Source organism: Centruroides sculpturatus, unplaced genomic scaffold (genome assembly GCF_000671375.1).
Source record: "Centruroides sculpturatus isolate CEXI.00-Female unplaced genomic scaffold, Cexi_2.0 scaffold383, whole genome shotgun sequence".
Lineage (NCBI taxonomy): Eukaryota > Metazoa > Arthropoda > Arachnida > Scorpiones > Buthidae > Centruroides > Centruroides sculpturatus.
In genome coordinates this window covers 126392-146628 of record NW_019384849.1, presented here as the reverse complement: position 1 = coordinate 146628, position 20237 = coordinate 126392, and the positions used below count along the sequence as shown (strand labels likewise).

At 27.2% G+C, this 20237-nt stretch overlaps 1 protein-coding gene across 1 annotated transcript in view; it reads left to right on the top strand.

The window, feature by feature from the left end:
- The window catches only part of LOC111630442 (lysine-specific demethylase 7B-like), a 65171-nt gene that overhangs the window by 31843 nt on the left and 13091 nt on the right, over positions 1–20237 (top strand). The window contains exons 3-4 of the mRNA XM_023374547.1: positions 746–804; positions 19414–19472. Coding sequence (XP_023230315.1) covers positions 746–804; positions 19414–19472 — 118 coding nt within the window. The remainder of the gene's footprint in view (positions 1–745; positions 805–19413; positions 19473–20237) is intronic.

The window sequence follows — 20237 nt, the reverse complement described above, 5'->3', positions numbered from 1 at the left end:
CCGACCGTCCTAGTCGGCAAATTTCAAATGTCCGCTATTGATGTGGCGCTACAATATTTGGCTATGTCTTGGCTACTTTAATATTATTTTTGTGTGTTTTAGCTGGCAACACTGGATCGACCATGAAAGGGAGCCAGTATTTAAACGAGGCTTAACTTTCTAATTTTTAACGATACAATAGCGATGATTATTATTTTAAAAAATTTTTGTTAGGCTTAACATTGATGAAAATTCAATGCAAAGTAGGTTAATAGCGATATACTGATATACTAATTACATGGGATATAATAATATACTACATTAATAATAGATTTTTTCATACTTTTCGGTTATCCGCCCTTTCAATTATCCGACCAACCCCAGTCCCCAATTAGGTCAGATAATCGAGGCTCTACTGTATTTAATTTTTTATAACTAAATTAACCTTAAGTTAATAGTGTCTGAGAATTTCAAATAAACATTGAAAGTCGTTCTATTTTCAAATGAATTTTTTTCTCTCTCATAACAAACGTGGTATTTAAAATATTTAAATAAATATTTATATAAAATATCTGTTAATAAAGTTTACATTTTAAGGTTTACAGTAAATCTTCAAAATATGAAGAAAATATTAAAAAGAAATATGCTATGGTTATAAATTGCTTAATTTAAATTTTTAAAGAATATTTAATGCAAATTATTTTTATCTATTTATTGATTAATCAAATTCTTGCATTTAAACTAAAGTTTTCTTTATTATTTATAGTTAAACAAAGAAGAAATTGGCATAGACATGATTTTGCTGATCCTGATGCAGAAGGAAAGGTAAAGATATGAATATTTAAGTTTTTAAATCAATTTTAAATAATTAAATAGCTTTTTGTTCATTTATTTGGCATCACTGATATTTTGACTATAATAATCATAATTTCTATTGCAATGATATTCTTGTGATAAACATATTTTGATAGTTGTTTTATTGATGCTCTGGCTCTTATCTCAGTCCACATTAATTTTTTAAATCATCATACAAAACCTTAAAGCATATCATTATTTAAGTTTTATTTAGCATGATGGAGTTGATGTGAGCTATTCAGAGCTTCAGTCAATCCTGTCATGTGTAGGTGATGACCATGCACCACGCTCGAGTCTGACTCGAGCATGTCCCATAGCATTACGAAAAACCGGTTTTGTAGGCCCTCCTGGAAATTTTTTTTTTTTTTAATTTTTGGAATGTTTTTGTCTCCAAATTTTTTACAAAAATTTTTTTTCATGCGAAAAAATTTTATCACGATTTTAATGAACCTTTAATGACCCATGATTAACACTTAATTGTTTTTTATGGGATTTTTTTTATCAAATTTAATTAATCGTTTTAAAGTTGTAGTGCACGGATTTTACTTTGGTAAAGTTATTTAAAGCTAGTTTCTGATATTAAAAATGATCTCCAATAGTTTAATTTTTTTTATTATATATGAGTTTAATTAAATTGGGGGGTCGGAAATCGCAATAAAAATTTTAATTTTTTAAAAATATTTAAAAATATACGGCCAGCTAGTATTCACCCTACTTTAAACCCTTGTCCTCCCGAGACGTCTATGAGAATGCCCCGAAAAATCCGACACCAGATGTTCTTAAGGTCATCCAGCTGTGTAAACAATGACTCATCAGTGTCAAATTTTGCAGAAAGGCGAGACAAAGGAAGTTAAACTTTGAAGCTTTTTCTTCAAAATTAATGCATTTCTTTTGTTTTTTTTTTCAGTTTTAAGTATTTTTTATGTTTAATTAAAGATTTTTAAAAAAAAGTAGGCAAGAAGGGGTTAATCTGAATGATTGGTAAGATCTTTGAGTTAGGATTCTTGACACCCCAAACTAAGACACGAGCAAAATTATAAATCTGTTTCCAGAATTCATAGGAGAATCTATTTTTAAATGTGAGTGCAATGTGGAATTAGGCATAAGGAAATCAAAAGAGATAATGATTAATATATATACTTAATATATGTATATATATTAATCATTATCTCTTTTGATTTCCTTAATATATATACATATATTAATCATGATCTCTTTTGATTTCCTTATGCCTAATTTCACATTGTTTTATATTATTTTTAACATATCAAAGGAACAAAACTTCTAATTATAATCAGTCCTTAAAAAGGAATGAATTCAAATATCAACTTACTAACTGATCTATATTATCTTCAGAGAGAGAGTTACATAAATATATATGAGGCATGTCCAGAAAGTAAGTACCGTTTCATTCTACTGCCACTGCAGCAGTAGTATTGCAGCGCCTGTGCACACGTATCTCTGGTTGATTGTCAGTCCAGTGATGCCATTATAACTGGATTGTGTTGTTTTTTCCACATGTTAGTGAGTGTTTAAAATGTTTAAGACAATTGTCGATCTCGCTGACTGTGAAGTGCATTCTGTAATACAGTTGAAAATATAGTTCACTTCACGCCAGCCTTTAGAAATTAAAATTATGACACTTACATGTTGCGGCGTTATTGACAGCGATTTGTTAAATTTCAGATATGTTCGCTGAACATATCTGAAATTTAACAAATCGCTGTCAATAACGCCGCAACATGTAAGTGTCATAATTTTAATTTGTAATACAGTTTTTGAACGCAAAGAAAGCACGTCCACCAGTTGAAATTCATCGTCAACTTGTAGAGATTTATGGTGAAAATGTAATGAGTGATGGAATGGTGAGAAAGTGGGTTCGCCAATTCAATGCTGGACACACCAATGTTCGTGACGTAGCACGGAGTGGCTGGTCTTCTGTTGCCAATGATGGTTTGGTTTCAAAAGTGGATGAGAAAATTCTTGAAAACAGATGGTTCAGAATAAGATTGCTTTGTGATGAGTTTCCATAAATTTCAAAAACTCATCACAAAGCAATCTTATTTCAAAAACTGTTTTGCATGAGATTGTCACAAATTGCTTAAATGATTGCAAATTGTGTTTCCGTTGGGTTCCCAAAATGCTTACAGATGTCCAGAAAATGAAGCGACTTGGAAGTGCTTTGACATTTCTTACCCAGTACAATGACGAGAGTAATGATTTCCTAAACAAAATTGTTACCGGTGATGAAACTTGGGTTTGTCATGTCACTCCGGAATCAAAACAACAGTCGATGGAGTGGAGGCACTCATGGTCCCCCACAAGACACAAATTCAAAACAATGTTGTCAGCACGAAAAATCATGTGCACTGTGTTCTGAGACAGACAGGGCATTCTGCTTGTTGAGTTCCTTCCCAGAGATGAAACCATCAATGCAGAATGATACTGTTAAACATTGCGAAAACTTTGCCATGCAATTCAAAACAAAAGGTGTGGAAGTCTCAGTAAAGGCATTGTGTTGCTTCACGACAACGCACGTCCCCATACTGCTGGTGTCACTCAAAACCTTATTCAACAATTCGGTTGGGAGCAGTTCGATCTCCCACCATACAGTCCCGACCTTGCACCTGCAGAATACCATTTGTTCTTGAACTTGAAGCATGATTTTGGTGGGAGGTGCTTTGCCAGCAATGACGACACAACAAGTGATGCTCAGCAGTGGCTGTCTTCACTGGTGGCATCTTTCTTTGAAGAGGGTATAGACAAGTTGATTTCCCGATATGACAAATGTCTGAACAATGGTGGTAACTATGTAGAAAAATAGTTTCCAACATGCTCTTTCATGTAAAAATAAATTTTGTTTTGAGAAAAGATTTTTTATGCGAGTTTTTCCAAAACGGTACTTACTTTCTGGACACGCCTCATATTACCTTTGTTTTATATGTAGTTTTCTATGTTGAATGTCTGCAAGGAATTTCTACAAGGAGCTGATATACAAATGATTTCAAAGACTGTATGGTTGAAGCACAGAGAATCAAAATTTTTTTTGTGAATGAACGGGAATATTAGAATGAAAACGTTTGTCTTCTAAGAGATCAAGGTTATAGAGGAGCTGATCTTGCCTCAAGGAAGGTCAAGATTTACTGAGAGGAGCACTGTTATTTGGAGGTGACCTCCCCTTTTAAAAGAAAATCTCCTCCAATAAAATTAGTTAAAATGTTTTCCACACTTCCTATGCATGACAGAAATTGAGTGGTTTTTGCAGTGGGACTCCTGAAGTCCCACGCCACAATATCACTTTTGAGGGAAGTGATATCTCTTTCTAACAGAAAGGAAGAACAAACAGAAGAAGTTTCCTTTTTCTCTTTTGTGTATTTTCATAAAAACAAGTAAAATTTGACAATTGTTTAAAATAAATGGTTAACAAAAATCTGTTAAAATTATAAAATCAGTTACAAATGAATCAGTTTTTTTTAACCTAAATTTCATTTAAATTAATCAATTTCAGATTCTCACATTGCTAAACAAATAGTCTGATTCTGGCAAAGTTAAAATGTGTTACTTTGATTCTGACTTTTTAAAATGTCACACTTTGATTCCTTTTATATGAAAGATACCACTGGGCATCTGAATATTTTTATCTAAAATTTCTCTATAAAATGTTGTACTAAAATTTCTGGTGAGAATCAAAATATGAACGTAACAAATTTATCTTGGAAGAACTTTCAAGTACATAATAAAAACTACATCTTAAATACAAAAATACAGATTAGTTACCAAAATAGTTACCATTTGCTGGTTAATAATATATTGATTAACTGTTAAATTGAAATAAACAATGTACTAAAAAATCATATTTTTAATGCACATGAATGGAAATGATATACAAGTAATTGAGAAATATAACAATAAAATAAAAATAGCCAATGGATTAATGTTTTTATCTATTCAAATTGATGATTAAAATAACGCATTACTTTTAATTCTGTATACATTAGTTTTTGTAAAAGTGCACAATGAATGGAATAATAAACTGAAATTAGNCTGGAGTATGGATTTTAAGTTCATTATTATATAATAGACTTAATTTGTGGTTGTAACCTCCAGTACATCGTTACATCATTAGTGAAAGGGGGTGAAGCCCGTGCTACTCGGCGGTATTGCATGGGAGGAAGGACAAAGGGAAAGGGTGAGGAGAGAGTAGAAGGTAAGGGGAAGTGTAAAGTAGATAGGAAAGTTGGTGAAGGGAGTCATGAGCGCCTGGCGCCGCAATTATTTGAAATAAAATAGAAATACAGAAGACGTAAATACATAAGATTACAGATTGTACATAGTTGATGAATATGCCGAAAAGGCCGCTGGCACTGGTAGAGAACGAGCCTAGCGCCGAGAGTCGGTTACTGTGGAAGATGTTTACCCGCTGGAAAATTGGTGGGTTGTCCACAACCCCTGCAACTGGGGGATGCTCCCCGCAAAGTCCTTAAAGTCCGCAAAGAGTCTTTTATTCTCAATAAAGTCTTGAAGATGGCAGGGCCAGTTGAGACCCTCGCTGAGGGCCATGTCCCTGAGAGGTTTCCTGTGGGCTGCTAGGTCGCGGCAGACGAAGATAAGATGGAAGGGATCATCACCTCCCCCATCCCACAGCCACAGAGCCCGTCGCCCTTACCCAGGAACCTCCGCAGGTAAGAGCCAAAGTTCCCATGGTCCAACAGCAGCTGGGTGAGGAAGTGATCCATGGAAAAATGCCGGTTCTTTATCCTGTTCTCGATGATGGGGATGAAGCTATGGGTCACTCTCCCAGTTTTGCTGGTGTCCCATTCCTTCTGCCATAGTCTGATGAGGGCCTTGTGGATGGCCGACCAGATGTGAGAGACGGGAATTGCCGCATAACTGTGGCTGCTGGCAATCTAGTTAGCCTTCCTGGCGACCAGGTCGGCCCGGTCATTTTCCGGCACCCCTGAGTGCCCCCGTACCCAGAAGAAATTCAGGGCCGAGCACCTGTTAATGTCACTGATTAGTTGCAGGCTTTCTTTCATGATGGGCAATTTTCTGTTTTCTTTCCTAAGTTGATGTAGCACAGTCCGACTGTCACTAATAATGTTGAAAGCCTCCTTCTTGAACTTGTCCGTATTATCCTTGATAAACCGAAGGGCGCGGAGGATCGCAAATGACTCCGCCTGCGCAATGGAGCAGTGAGGCTTTAAGCTATAAGCCGCCTGCCAGTGCAGCACCCTTTGGGGGTCCGTCAGGACCACCGAAGCCCCCACCTCAGTGTTGGTCTTTGAGCCGTCGGTATAAAAGTTAATCCCGTGTTTCGGGGTGACGGGTTCAATATAAAAGTTGCTCTCAATGGAGCAGGCAGGGTGGGGGTCCTTTGGACTATTGTTCCGGTCAATCCTGTTCGTGATAATCTCCTCCATGATGTGTTCGATAGAGTCAGGTAACTTCAATTTTGTGAAGATGTTCTGCACCTGGGTGGGCATGGTCCCGCCACTTTCCAGGAGAGACTTCTTGATAAACTTTCCTAGCAGGAGAGACTTCTTGATAAACTTTCCTAGGGCCACAAGGTGGACTGGCAGGAGCCCTGCAATGGCCAGTAAGGCATCGGTGGAGGTGGTTCGATATGCCTTTGTAATAGCAATCAGGGCAACCCTTTGGGCAGAGAGAAGTTTCCGCCTATGGTGTACTTTGAGGGTGGTGTACCCCCATTCCTCAGCCCCATACGTGAGAATGGGTTCGACCACTGCTTTATAAATAATGGTATAGTTCCTGGGGCTTAACCCCCAGGTGTTTCGAGCGATGCTGTGAAGGAAGTTATTAACCTTGATGGCTTTATTGTACACCTGGTGAATATGATTGGTCCAGGTAAGCTTGGGGTGAGCCCTAAGTACTGAAGATTTTCCTCGCACTTAATCCTGCTGCCCCCAATCCTGATGGTAGGCTTTTTCTTTAGGATGTTATCCTTCGGGAAAACCATGCACCTACTTTTTTCATGGTTAATAATCAGTTTATTGCTTGTGCTCCAGCTCTCAACCCTTTCCAGGAACTTGTTGGTGTACCCCTGAAGCACCTCCTGATTTTGGTGGGAAAGCAGCACGACAGTGTCGTCCGCATATCCTTGGATATACGGGCTCCCCTCCGTCTGAGAACTAACGTTGAGGTTGAGGAGGCTGTTATAGAGGATCGTCCAGAGGAGCGGCCCCGATTTGGAGCCTTGCGGGCAGCCCCGGTTGATGGGAGTGCAGTAAAGAGTGTGCCCCTGATTGGTGGCCCATGCATACCTATCAGAGAGGTAGCTCTGAACGAGATTGAAAAGGTTCTGTGGGCAGCTGTCCTTGCCCAGCTTATAGAGAATAGCCGGCCACCAGGCGTGATTGAAGGCCCCTTTGTAGTCGATGGACATTATAAGGGTGTGCTTCCCTCTCTGTTTGGCCGTCCGAACGTAGTCGAGGACCTTCCCCACCGCGTGGTGGGTCGACTTGTGTTTCCTAAACCTGAATTGGGCCTCATGGAGCCCGTTGCGGGATTCCAGATGAGAAAGAATCCTATTTCCCATTAGAGAATCAAGGACCTTGCCAATGATGGAGAGAAGGGAGATGGGACGGAAGTCAGAGACTTTAGCTGGAGTATTATCTTTCTTCTTTGGAATAAGCCTGACGACAGCCTCCTTCCAGTCCCTGGGGAAGTACCCCTGGTTGAAGCAGGAGTTAAAGAGAACCAGAAAGGTCATAGGAATTGCCTGATAGGCATGCTGGGCCATCTTCCAGTTGATGGCATCCCCTCCCGGGGCTTTCCTTTTCTTGATTTGTTGGAATTCCTTCTTGATTTCCTGGGGGGTGAAGGGGGTCCATAATGTTATTCTGATAGTGTTTCCCGTATTCCCTGATGTGGTATTGCTCCTCACTGTCCTCTGCCGGGTCATCCGGGAACAGCTCGTCGAAAATAGCCCTATAAGTGTCCTGCGGGTTGGTGGTGTACCCGTTGGGAGTACTGATGGTCTCTGGTATGCCTAGGGTCTTCCGTTTCTTGAAAACCACGTAAAACGGGATGTCCCAAGGGCTCTTATTACTGACCTCTGTACACAGCTTCTTCCACGATGTAGTCCTGGCCCTATTTATCATCGTCTTATACTCCCTAAAGAGGGTGAGATAGCTCTCCTTATGGGCTTGCCTAGAAACGGGATCTGTACTCCGCAGGTATTTTTTTTCTAGCTTTCCAGACCCTTTTACGTTTATCAGAGAGCTGTTGATTCCACCACGGGGCCGAGGGCCGCTTTGGCTTGACTCTGGTAGAAAGGAAGAAGGCCCATTTGATTGTCTCTTGTAGGTGCAGAACCGCTTGGTCAATCTTCCAGGTGGAGTCCAAGTTGCGCAGGCAACTCGGGTCCCACTGACGTTTAACCAGCTCCTCAAAGCTGCCCCAGTCCGTTTGGTTAACAATTATCAGGTTCTTCCTACACTGATGGTATTCAACCGTAGTGAGGATGTAGGCGTGGTCACTCGTGGTCACTAGTCCATGGTGTAACAGTCTGTGTTCAGACGGGCCAGAGTGTCATTGCCGAGGCAGAGATCCACCCAGCTCTTCCCATGACTGTTGGAGGTGGGCAGGCTACTGGAGTTAAGGGAAACAAGTACCAAATCGGACATGAGGCCCATGACCTCCCGACCTTTCGGGTCCTCCGAGGGACTATACCAAATGGGCGACTTTGCGTTGAAGTCCCCACACACTAACTTGGGGCCCGGGGGGAGCCCCTGGTAAATCCCCTTGATCTCCTGAAGCAGGGGGGCAGTGTCCTCTGAAGGTGGACAGTAGACGTTGATAATGTGAAGACACGTGGCTGTGGTCCACACTGATGGTAGTGATGAGAGGGGTGCAACCTTGGGCGATAACCTGGCAGTTGATATTCTTGTTGTAAATAATAAAGCCCGTGAGAATAGTACCCTCATGACTGCTGCTCGTGAGGGTATGCCCCTACCAAGCAGAGCCACCTTCCCGTTGCGGGTATACAATTCCTGGAACGCCAGAATGTCGACGTCGTGGTCCGCCGCTGTTTGGACAGTCTCCGAGGCCGCCGCTTTACATTTCTGCAAGTTAATTTGCAGAATTTTCAGCCGGTCCTTGTAAAACTTATGGTTGTCATCGAACATGAGAGCAAGACGGGGGCCGTTTACAGAGGAAGTAACCATCTTAGGCATATTGTGTCTTATTTATCTGTAGCAGTTTTTGCCGTTTCAGTCTTGGGCAGCCCTTGTCAAAAGCGTTATGGTCAATGTTTATCTTTTTCTGATCCGGTGCCTCTTTGTTGTGTAGATGACAGTTTATGCACTTTGAGTCCTTAGTCAGGTTCGGGCATTCCTTAAACTTATGCCTTTTGGCGCAGTGGCTGCACTGTTGCCTCTCCTCACACCTGTAGGAGGTGTGCCCGAAGCCACAACAGTTGAAACACCGGATTACCGGTATATAGTCATCGACTCTAAGCGACAACCACCCCACAAAGATACGGCCACTCTCCATGATGGCGTTCCTTGTGTTCGGTGGAACCGTCATGATAACATGTTTAGTTTCCGTTTCACCCCGTGGGCTAAAGCTACAGTCAACCCTGATTTTTGAGCAGGGCACTCCTCCTTTGTCGTGTATAAATTCAAGCTGGGGTTCTGCTCGTATAAATTTTCAATCAGGGATTGATCTTTGATATTCTGGGGTACATTAAATACAATTATTTTAGGCATCCTCTTACTCCTTTGGGATGCTTTTAATTTGTGTTTGAGCACCTCATTGTCCTGGATGGCCTCTTGCAGTTTGTCGGCATCGTTGCCATCTGTGGTCTTGATGTCAAGGGCCCCGCTTGGAAGGGGATGAACTTGTAGGATTTTCACTCCCAACAGTTTAGGTTTAATGTTGGCTTGTAATAGATCCATTATTTCTTCCAGAATAAGCCCCCTTCCCTCCGAGTTGGGGATGGCCGAGACAGTTAAGCTATGATCGCTTTTATTGGGGTCCATGGAACTGCCCTTGTTCGCCGAGTTGGCCGCAATGAGCTTAGCGGTAGCACTCTGATGGCGGGTGTCCCGCTTAATGACCTCCGAGTAGGAGACTTGGCGTTCCGGAGGGCTGGGCGGGGAATGGGATTTGGCTGACTCCCTGAGGGCGAGGACCATCCCGAAGACCTGGATGGCAACAGCGTGAAGTTGCACAGCCGCCTCACGAGCCCGAGTGCGATCAGCTACTTTAATCGTAAGATTACTTTTCATAGGGATGGCACTTAGAATGACCTCCAAGCAGCTGTTGGCAGAGGAAATGAGCTCCTCTTCCGCAAAGCTGGTATTGAGAGGGTCGCACATCTTGGGATACTGAACGCTCCACCGAGCAAAACAGAAACCACGAAAATAAACCACAAAGGGAGTTGATCGAAGCGCCCCCTGAAACAAACCCTGCCCAAAGAAGGGCGAAAAAGGGCGGCCCGATCGATATATAACACCGGCGGGTATGACAACCAGCGCCCGAGAAAACGGGCGAAAAGCCTGCCGAATTAGGGTCAGTTAGGTCCAGGTGACCCGACCACGTGACGAGGTCAATGACCCCTAAGTCCTTTATCTGGGCCGAATTTTAAAAAACCATGATAAAATGAGAACGAAAAAAAACCTATCTTAACGAAATTTTTACCGTGCGTGTATACCGCCGAGAGGAAAGAATTGCCCGGTTATAAAGGACCCCGGAGGCCCGAAAAGCCCGCACGCCGGCCCAAAAACAGAAAACTTCCGGACAAAATAAAACGAGAACAGATGACCACAGATAAACGAAATAGACGGCGGATAAAAGCTAATTGCAAGCCGAATCGAACGATGTATACAAAGCCCACTTACCGTCGGAAATAGCCCGGAAAAAACCGCCGGCAAACCTGGAAATCCGAGGTCCGTAGCTCCTAAACAGCTGATCCGATCCAAAAATTCCACATATTGTACGAAAGCCCACAACGAGATGAATCGAATGGTATAAAATAATCTACAGGCTGACAAAAAATAACGCCGATGAGACGACTGAAAAGCGGAGCGCAAACAACACACGTGGCAAGACAGCAAGAACTAACCTCCAGTACAGAAGAATTTAGGATTCTCATAGACTAATTTGACTGTAAGGGTTGAATCACACTTACCATAGATTCCTAGACATATATACAGTGGAACCTTGGTATACGACCTTAATCTGTTCCTGATGTTTGGACTTGTACTGAACAGGACGTATACCAAACCAACCTTTCCCATAAGAAGTAATGTAAAAATGATTAATCTGTTCTCATGTAAAAAAAAAAATGGCTGGCTTTTTACACCTTGCTTTCCTGGCTAGTTCCTGCTTGATTTTTCATGAGATAAACATATATCTTTTTAGCTTTCTCACAAATAATTGCTTCTGATACGATGTAGCCAGCGCACTGTTTTTCAGTTATCCAAAGCAAAAGCAATTTCTCAACACAATCTAATGTCTTTGATCAGTTTAGAAATTGATTTAACTCCTTTCGCAACATTAGCAGATTTAATAATGTTTTTATTTTTCACGATTGTCGATATCGTCGTTCTCAGAATACAGTATGCAACAGTTAAATCTCGAACACTCATGCCACCTTCATATTTCTCAACAATCTCTTTTTTCAGATCCATTGTGATTCTAATCATTTTTCTTAGTTTTTTGTTGCTTCTCATTTGCCTTTTTGCAATTCATGATTAATAAAAATAATAAAATTTTACTTACAAATTAAAATCAGAAGAAATTTAACAAAGTTATAAACCATGGCATCGCGAATGTCTAGTCTGGTCTAGTACACCAATAGTGCTACTTGTTCATAGATGGTGCGTATAATTGAATTATGTTGTATACCGAACAAAATTTGTTTTGTCCAAACAGGACATATTCCGAATTGGACGTATTCTAAAGCAGACTTATATCAAGGTACCACTGTAGTTATAAAAACTTTAAAATTGGTTACTAAACATAAGGTTGAAAAATCAAATAAGAAAAACTTAAATGTGAGAATCTAGGAGCTGTTTTTTCCATAATTTTTTAACAAAAAGACAAGTTTGTTTTCCCATCCGTTTCCCATGGAGTAAAAATGGGAGAAGATCAAATTTATATTTTTATACTAATGAAACCGTGTTTTATATTTCTTTTCTTACACAGACACAATGTAGTGACAATTTTCAAACACTAGGCAAATTTTTCATCCTTTTATTCGGTTGGGACGCTTTCTACAGCATGTGTATTGGGCTCCTCAGTTTAAGTTTAGAGGCAGTATATATCCCATAGATATCAGATTGTATAGAGATGCGTGTGCTGTACACTATACATATAATTGTAACTGTAACTAGTTATTGTACATTGCTCTATTTTCTTCTTAAAGTTACTTATTGTTTAGTTAAAATGGCATTGACTCCAATTGTTCAAACTGGTCACCCTATCAACTTATCCGCAACCTCCCCACTCGACAAAATAGCCCTCCTATTTAAAGCCATGCAGTGAGCGGATCTCGCCAATCCAATGCCGACAAAAGGGTTAAGTCTCGTGCCTCAACCCCCAGCTTCTCATATAAACCTATTTTTAAATGATTTTTGTTCAGTCAAAATGTTATAATTGAAAGTTTGTGACTTCTTGAAGAAGGTTGAAAGTTTTCTACTTATATTAAAACCTACTACAGTAGAGCCTTGATTATCCTGACCCCCTATCAACCGACCCCTCGGTTAACCGACTGTCCTAGTCGGCAAATTTCAAATGTCCGCTATTGATGTGGCACTACAATATTTGGCTATGTCTTGGCTACTTTAATATTATTTTTGTGTGTTTTAGCTGGCAACACTGGATCGACCATGAAAGGGAGCCAGTATTTAAACGAGGCTTAACTTTCTAATTTTTAACGATACAATAGCGATGATTATTATTTTAAAAAATTTTTGTTAGGCTTAACATTGATGAAAATTCAATGCAAAGTAGGTTAATAGCGATATACTGATATACTAATTACATGGGATATAATAATATACTACACTAATAATGGATTTTTTCATACTTTTCGGTTATCCGACTTTTCAATTATCCGACCAACCCCAGTCCCCAATTAGGTCGGATAATNTTTTTTTTTTTTTTTTTTTTTTTTTTTTTTTTTTTTTTTTTTTTTTTTTTTTTTTTTTTTTTTTTTTTTTTTTTTTTTTTTTTTTTTTTTTTTTTTTTTTTTTTTTTTTTTTTTTTTTTTTTTTTTTTTTTTTTTTTTTTTTTTTTTTTTTTTTTTTTTTTTTTTTTTTTTTTTTTTTTTTTTTTTTTTTTTTTTTTTTTTTTTTTTTTTTTTTTTTTTTTTTTTTTTTTTTTTTTTTTTTTTTTTTTTTTTTTTTTTTTTTTTTTTTTTTTTTTTTTTTTTTTTTTTTTTTTTTTTTTTTTTTTTTTTTTTTTTTTTTTTTTTTTTTTTTTTTTTTTTTTTTTTTTTTTTTTTTTTTTTTTTTTTTTTTTTTTTTTTTTTTTTTTTTTTTTTTTTTTTTTTTTTTTTTTTTTTTTTTTTTTTTTTTTTTTTTTTTTTTTTTTTTTTTTTTTTTTTTTTTTTTTTTTTTTTTTTTTTTTTTTTTTTTTTTTTTTTTTTTTTTTTTTTTTTTTTTTTTTTTTTTTTTTTTTTTTTTTTTTTTTTTTTTTTTTTTTTTTTTTTTTTTTTTTTTTTTTTTTTTTTTTTTTTTTTTTTTTTTTTTTTTTTTTTTTTTTTTTTTTTTTTTTTTTTTTTTTTTTTTTTTTTTTTTTTTTTTTTTTTTTTTTTTTTTTTTTTTTTTTTTTTTTTTTTTTTTTTTTTTTTTTTTTTTTTTTTTTTTTTTTTTTTTTTTTTTTTTTTTTTTTTTTTTTTTTTTTTTTTTTTTTTTTTTTTTTTTTTTTTTTTTTTTTTTTTTTTTTTTTTTTTTTTTTTTTTTTTTTTTTTTTTTTTTTTTTTTTTTTTTTTTTTTTTTTTTTTTTTTTTTTTTTTTTTTTTTTTTTTTTTTTTTTTTTTTTTTTTTTTTTTTTTTTTTTTTTTTTTTTTTTTTTTTTTTTTTTTTTTTTTTTTTTTTTTTTTTTTTTTTTTTTTTTTTTTTTTTTTTTTTTTTTTTTTTTTTTTTTTTTTTTTTTTTTTTTTTTTTTTTTTTTTTTTTTTTTTTTTTTTTTTTTTTTTTTTTTTTTTTTTTTTTTTTTTTTTTTTTTTTTTTTTTTTTTTTTTTTTTTTTTTTTTTTTTTTTTTTTTTTTTTTTTTTTTTTTTTTTTTTTTTTTTTTTTTTTTTTTTTTTTTTTTTTTTTTTTTTTTTTTTTTTTTTTTTTTTTTTTTTTTTTTTTTTTTTTTTTTTTTTTTTTTTTTTTTTTTTTTTTTTTTTTTTTTTTTTTTTTTTTTTTTTTTTTTTTTTTTTTTTTTTTTTTTTTTTTTTTTTTTTTTTTTTTTTTTTTTTTTTTTTTTTTTTTTTTTTTTTTTTTTTTTTTTTTTTTTTTTTTTTTTTTTTTTTTTTTTTTTTTTTTTTTTTTTTTTTTTTTTTTTTTTTTTTTTTTTTTTTTTTTTTTTTTTTTTTTTTTTTTTTTTTTTTTTTTTTTTTTTTTTTTTTTTTTTTTTTTTTTTTTTTTTTTTTTTTTTTTTTTTTTTTTTTTTTTTTTTTTTTTTTTTTTTTTTTTTTTTTTTTTTTTTTTTTTTTTTTTTTTTTTTTTTTTTTTTTTTTTTTTTTTTTTTTTTTTTTTTTTTTTTTTTTTTTTTTTTTTTTTTTTTTTTTTTTTTTTTTTTTTTTTTTTTTTTTTTTTTTTTTTTTTTTTTTTTTTTTTTTTTTTTTTTTTTTTTTTTTTTTTTTTTTTTTTTTTTTTTTTTTTTTTTTTTTTTTTTTTTTTTTTTTTTTTTTTTTTTTTTTTTTTTTTTTTTTTTTTTTTTTTTTTTTTTTTTTTTTTTTTTTTTTTTTTTTTTTTTTTTTTTTTTTTTTTTTTTTTTTTTTTTTTTTTTTTTTTTTTTTTTTTTTTTTTTTTTTTTTTTTTTTTTTTTTTTTTTTTTTTTTTTTTTTTTTTTTTTTTTTTTTTTTTTTTTTTTTTTTTTTTTTTTTTTTTTTTTTTTTTTTTTTTTTTTTTTTTTTTTTTTTTTTTTTTTTTTTTTTTTTTTTTTTTTTTTTTTTTTTTTTTTTTTTTTTTTTTTTTTTTTTTTTTTTTTTTTTTTTTTTTTTTTTTTTTTTTTTTTTTTTTTTTTTTTTTTTTTTTTTTTTTTTTTTTTTTTTTTTTTTTTTTTTTTTTTTTTTTTTTTTTTTTTTTTTTTTTTTTTTTTTTTTTTTTTTTTTTTTTTTTTTTTTTTTTTTTTTTTTTTTTTTTTTTTTTTTTTTTTTTTTTTTTTTTTTTTTTTTTTTTTTTTTTTTTTTTTTTTTTTTTTTTTTTTTTTTTTTTTTTTTTTTTTTTTTTTTTTTTTTTTTTTTTTTTTTTTTTTTTTTTTTTTTTTTTTTTTTTTTTTTTTTTTTTTTTTTTTTTTTTTTTTTTTTTTTTTTTTTTTTTTTTTTTTTTTTTTTTTTTTTTTTTTTTTTTTTTTTTTTTTTTTTTTTTTTTTTTTTTTTTTTTTTTTTTTTTTTTTTTTTTTTTTTTTTTTTTTTTTTTTTTTTTTTTTTTTTTTTTTTTTTTTTTTTTTTTTTTTTTTTTTTTTTTTTTTTTTTTTTTTTTTTTTTTTTTTTTTTTTTTTTTTTTTTTTTTTTTTTTTTTTTTTTTTTTTTTTTTTTTTTTTTTTTTTTTTTTTTTTTTTTTTTTTTTTTTTTTTTTTTTTTTTTTTTTTTTTTTTTTTTTTTTTTTTTTTTTTTTTTTTTTTTTTTTTTTTTTTTTTTTTTTTTTTTTTTTTTTTTTTTTTTTTTTTTTTTTTTTTTTTTTTTTTTTTTTTTTTTTTTTTTTTTTTTTTTTTTTTTTTTTTTTTTTTTTTTTTTTTTTTTTTTTTTTTTTTTTTTTTTTTTTTTTTTTTTTTTTTTTTTTTTTTTTTTTTTTTTTTTTTTTTTTTTTTTTTTTTTTTTTTTTTTTTTTTTTTTTTTTTTTTTTTTTTTTTTTTTTTTTTTTTTTTTTTTTTTTTTTTTTTTTTTTTTTTTTTTTTTTTTTTTTTTTTTTTTTTTTTTTTTTTTTTTTTTTTTTTTTTTTTTTTTTTTTTTTTTTTTTTTTTTTTTTTTTTTTTTTTTTTTTTTTTTTTTTTTTTTTTTTTTTTTTTTTTTTTTTTTTTTTTTTTTTTTTTTTTTTTTTTTTTTTTTTTTTTTTTTTTTTTTTTTTTTTTTTTTTTTTTTTTTTTTTTTTTTTTTTTTTTTTTTTTTTTTTTTTTTTTTTTTTTTTTTTTTTTTTTTTTTTTTTTTTTTTTTTTTTTTTTTTTTTTTTTTTTTTTTTTTTTTTTTTTTTTTTTTTTTTTTTTTTTTTTTTTTTTTTTTTTTTTTTTTTTTTTTTTTTTTTTTTTTTTTTTTTTTTTTTTTTTTTTTTTTTTTTTTTTTTTTTTTTTTTTTTTTTTTTTTTTTTTTTTTTTTTTTTTTTTTTTTTTTTTTTTTTTTTTTTTTTTTTTTTTTTTTTTTTTTTTTTTTTTTTTTTTTTTTTTTTTTTTTTTTTTTTTTTTTTTTTTTTTTTTTTTTTTTTTTTTTTTTTTTTTTTTTTTTTTTTTTTTTTTTTTTTTTTTTTTTTTTTTTTTTTTTTTTTTTTTTTTTTTTTTTTTTTTTTTTTTTTTTTTTTTTTTTTTTTTTTTTTTTTTTTTTTTTTTTTTTTTTTTTTTTTTTTTTTTTTTTTTTTTTTTTTTTTTTTTTTTTTTTTTTTTTTTTTTTTTTTTTTTTTTTTTTTTTTTTTTTTTTTTTTTTTTTTTTTTTTTTTTTTTTTTTTTTTTTTTTTTTTTTTTTTTTTTTTTTTTTTTTTTTTTTTTTTTTTTTTTTTTTTTTTTTTTTTTTTTTTTTTTTTTTTTTTTTTTTTTTTTTTTTTTTTTTTTTTTTTTTTTTTTTTTTTTTTTTTTTTTTTTTTTTTTTTTTTTTTTTTTTTTTTTTTTTTTTTTTTTTTTTTTTTTTTTTTTTTTTTTTTTTTTTTTTTTTTTTTTTTTTTTTTTTTTTTTTTTTTTTTTTTTTTTTTTTTTTTTTTTTTTTTTTTTTTTTTTTTTTTTTTTTTTTTTTTTTTTTTTTTTTTTTTTTTTTTTTTTTTTTTTTTTTTTTTTTTTTTTTTTTTTTTTTTTTTTTTTTTTTTTTTTTTTTTTTTTTTTTTTTTTTTTTTTTTTTTTTTTTTTTTTTTTTTTTTTTTTTTTTTTTTTTTTTTTTTTTTTTTTTTTTTTTTTTTTTTTTTTTTTTTTTTTTTTTTTTTTTTTTTTTTTTTTTTTTTTTTTTTTTTTTTTTTTTTTTTTTTTTTTTTTTTTTTTTTTTTTTTTTTTTTTTTTTTTTTTTTTTTTTTTTTTTTTTTTTTTTTTTTTTTTTTTTTTTTTTTTTTTTTTTTTTTTTTTTTTTTTTTTTTTTTTTTTTTTTTTTTTTTTTTTTTTTTTTTTTTTTTTTTTTTTTTTTTTTTTTTTTTTTTTTTTTTTTTTTTTTTTTTTTTTTTTTTTTTTTTTTTTTTTTTTTTTTTTTTTTTTTTTTTTTTTTTTTTTTTTTTTTTTTTTTTTTTTTTTTTTTTTTTTTTTTTTTTTTTTTTTTTTTTTTTTTTTTTTTTTTTTTTTTTTTTTTTTTTTTTTTTTTTTTTTTTTTTTTTTTTTTTTTTTTTTTTTTTTTTTTTTTTTTTTTTTTTTTTTTTTTTTTTTTTTTTTTTTTTTTTTTTTTTTTTTTTTTTTTTTTTTTTTTTTTTTTTTTTTTTTTTTTTTTTTTTTTTTTTTTTTTTTTTTTTTTTTTTTTTTTTTTTTTTTTTTTTTTTTTTTTTTTTTTTTTTTTTTTTTTTTTTTTTTTTTTTTTTTTTTTTTTTTTTTTTTTTTTTTTTTTTTTTTTTTTTTTTTTTTTTTTTTTTTTTTTTTTTTTTTTTTTTTTTTTTTTTTTTTTTTTTTTTTTTTTTTTTTTTTTTTTTTTTTTTTTTTTTTTTTTTTTTTTTTTTTTTTTTTTTTTTTTTTTTTTTTTTTTTTTTTTTTTTTTTTTTTTTTTTTTTTTTTTTTTTTTTTTTTTTTTTTTTTTTTTTTTTTTTTTTTTTTTTTTTTTTTTTTTTTTTTTTTTTTTTTTTTTTTTTTTTTTTTTTTTTTTTTTTTTTTTTTTTTTTTTTTTTTTTTTTTTTTTTTTTTTTTTTTTTTTTTTTTTTTTTTTTTTTTTTTTTTTTTTTTTTTTTTTTTTTTTTTTTTTTTTTTTTTTTTTTTTTTTTTTTTTTTTTTTTTTTTTTTTTTTTTTTTTTTTTTTTTTTTTTTTTTTTTTTTTTTTTTTTTTTTTTTTTTTTTTTTTTTTTTTTTTTTTTTTTTTTTTTTTTTTTTTTTTTTTTTTTTTTTTTTTTTTTTTTTTTTTTTTTTTTTTTTTTTTTTTTTTTTTTTTTTTTTTTTTTTTTTTTTTTTTTTTTTTTTTTTTTTTTTTTTTTTTTTTTTTTTTTTTTTTTTTTTTTTTTTTTTTTTTTTTTTTTTTTTTTTTTTTTTTTTTTTTTTTTTTTTTTTTTTTTTTTTTTTTTTTTTTTTTTTTTTTTTTTTTTTTTTTTTTTTTTTTTTTTTTTTTTTTTTTTTTTTTTTTTTTTTTTTTTTTTTTTTTTTTTTTTTTTTTTTTTTTTTTTTTTTTTTTTTTTTTTTTTTTTTTTTTTTTTTTTTTTTTTTTTTTTTTTTTTTTTTTTTTTTTTTTTTTTTTTTTTTTTTTTTTTTTTTTTTTTTTTTTTTTTTTTTTTTTTTTTTTTTTTTTTTTTTTTTTTTTTTTTTTTTTTTTTTTTTTTTTTTTTTTTTTTTTTTTTTTTTTTTTTTTTTTTTTTTTTTTTTTTTTTTTTTTTTTTTTTTTTTTTTTTTTTTTTTTTTTTTTTTTTTTTTTTTTTTTTTTTTTTTTTTTTTTTTTTTTTTTTTTTTTTTTTTTTTTTTTTTTTTTTTTTTTTTTTTTTTTTTTTTTTTTTTTTTTTTTTTTTTTTTTTTTTTTTTTTTTTTTTTTTTTTTTTTTTTTTTTTTTTTTTTTTTTTTTTTTTTTTTTTTTTTTTTTTTTTTTTTTTTTTTTTTTTTTTTTTTTTTTTTTTTTTTTTTTTTTTTTTTTTTTTTTTTTTTTTTTTTTTTTTTTTTTTTTTTTTTTTTTTTTTTTTTTTTTTTTTTTTTTTTTTTTTTTTTTTTTTTTTTTTTTTTTTTTTTTTTTTTTTTTTTTTTTTTTTTTTTTTTTTTTTTTTTTTTTTTTTTTTTTTTTTTTTTTTTTTTTTTTTTTTTTTTTTTTTTTTTTTTTTTTTTTTTTTTTTTTTTTTTTTTTTTTTTTTTTTTTTTTTTTTTTTTTTTTTTTTTTTTTTTTTTTTTTTTTTTTTTTTTTTTTTTTTTTTTTTTTTTTTTTTTTTTTTTTTTTTTTTTTTTTTTTTTGTATCTATCCTATAAGGCAATTCTGGATTTTGAGGGCCTTTTTTTATGATTCAACTATTGTCTTATCTGAGCAGATATATGGTATTCATGAAAAATATAATTCATATGTAAAATTTTTTATATGATTAAAAGATTCATTTATATTTTAGGCTGTTCAAACAGGCACTTCAGTTTTTATAAGAGAATTAAAATCAAGACATTTTACTAGGTAAATATTGATTTATGATTTTTGTTTAGACAATTTTAATTAAAATTTATAATTAGCTATTTTATTTTAGAAATAATTTACAGATTCAATATGTATTACTGAGAGATGTATAAGATGGATCAAAAATCACTTAAATAAAATATACAGTAAAGCTTGTCCAACTCAAATGTCTGTAACTTGAATATTTCTTTAACTCAAAGAAAATGAATCACTTGGTAGGTCTCAATAGAATAGCATAAGGATTTAACATCTTCATCTTGACTTTCCTTAACTCAAATTTTCTCCAAGTTGAAGGTTTTCATAATCTCCTGACACTGATTAATCTTATTTTCAACTTCCCTGACTTAAATTTTAATATTTATTCTATCCAAAGTGATCTTATTTATTGGATTTCCATAAAATTTTCAGATGGTTGGTTGTATCTATTTTCTAATTTCCATTTGTGGTATTCCTGTGTCCAAAGTGAGAGAACCTCTTGCTTTATCTCAGCAAGATGTACAGTACCTGCAAAACTGTTCAATACCATCAGCTACATTGAACATTTTGCTGAAAGGTGTTACACAAGTTGTTTAAAACAAAAAGCTATCAAAGACTTCTTTACATAATGCAAGAGAAGTAAAAATACAAATCTATACAGAATTGGCATTTTTCACTCTACAGTTAATTCTCTAACTTGAAACATCTGTAACTCAAAAGTTTTTCATGCCCCTTGGAACTTCAAGTTAGAGAACTTTTACTGTATTTTTAAATATTATTTTAAGAAGA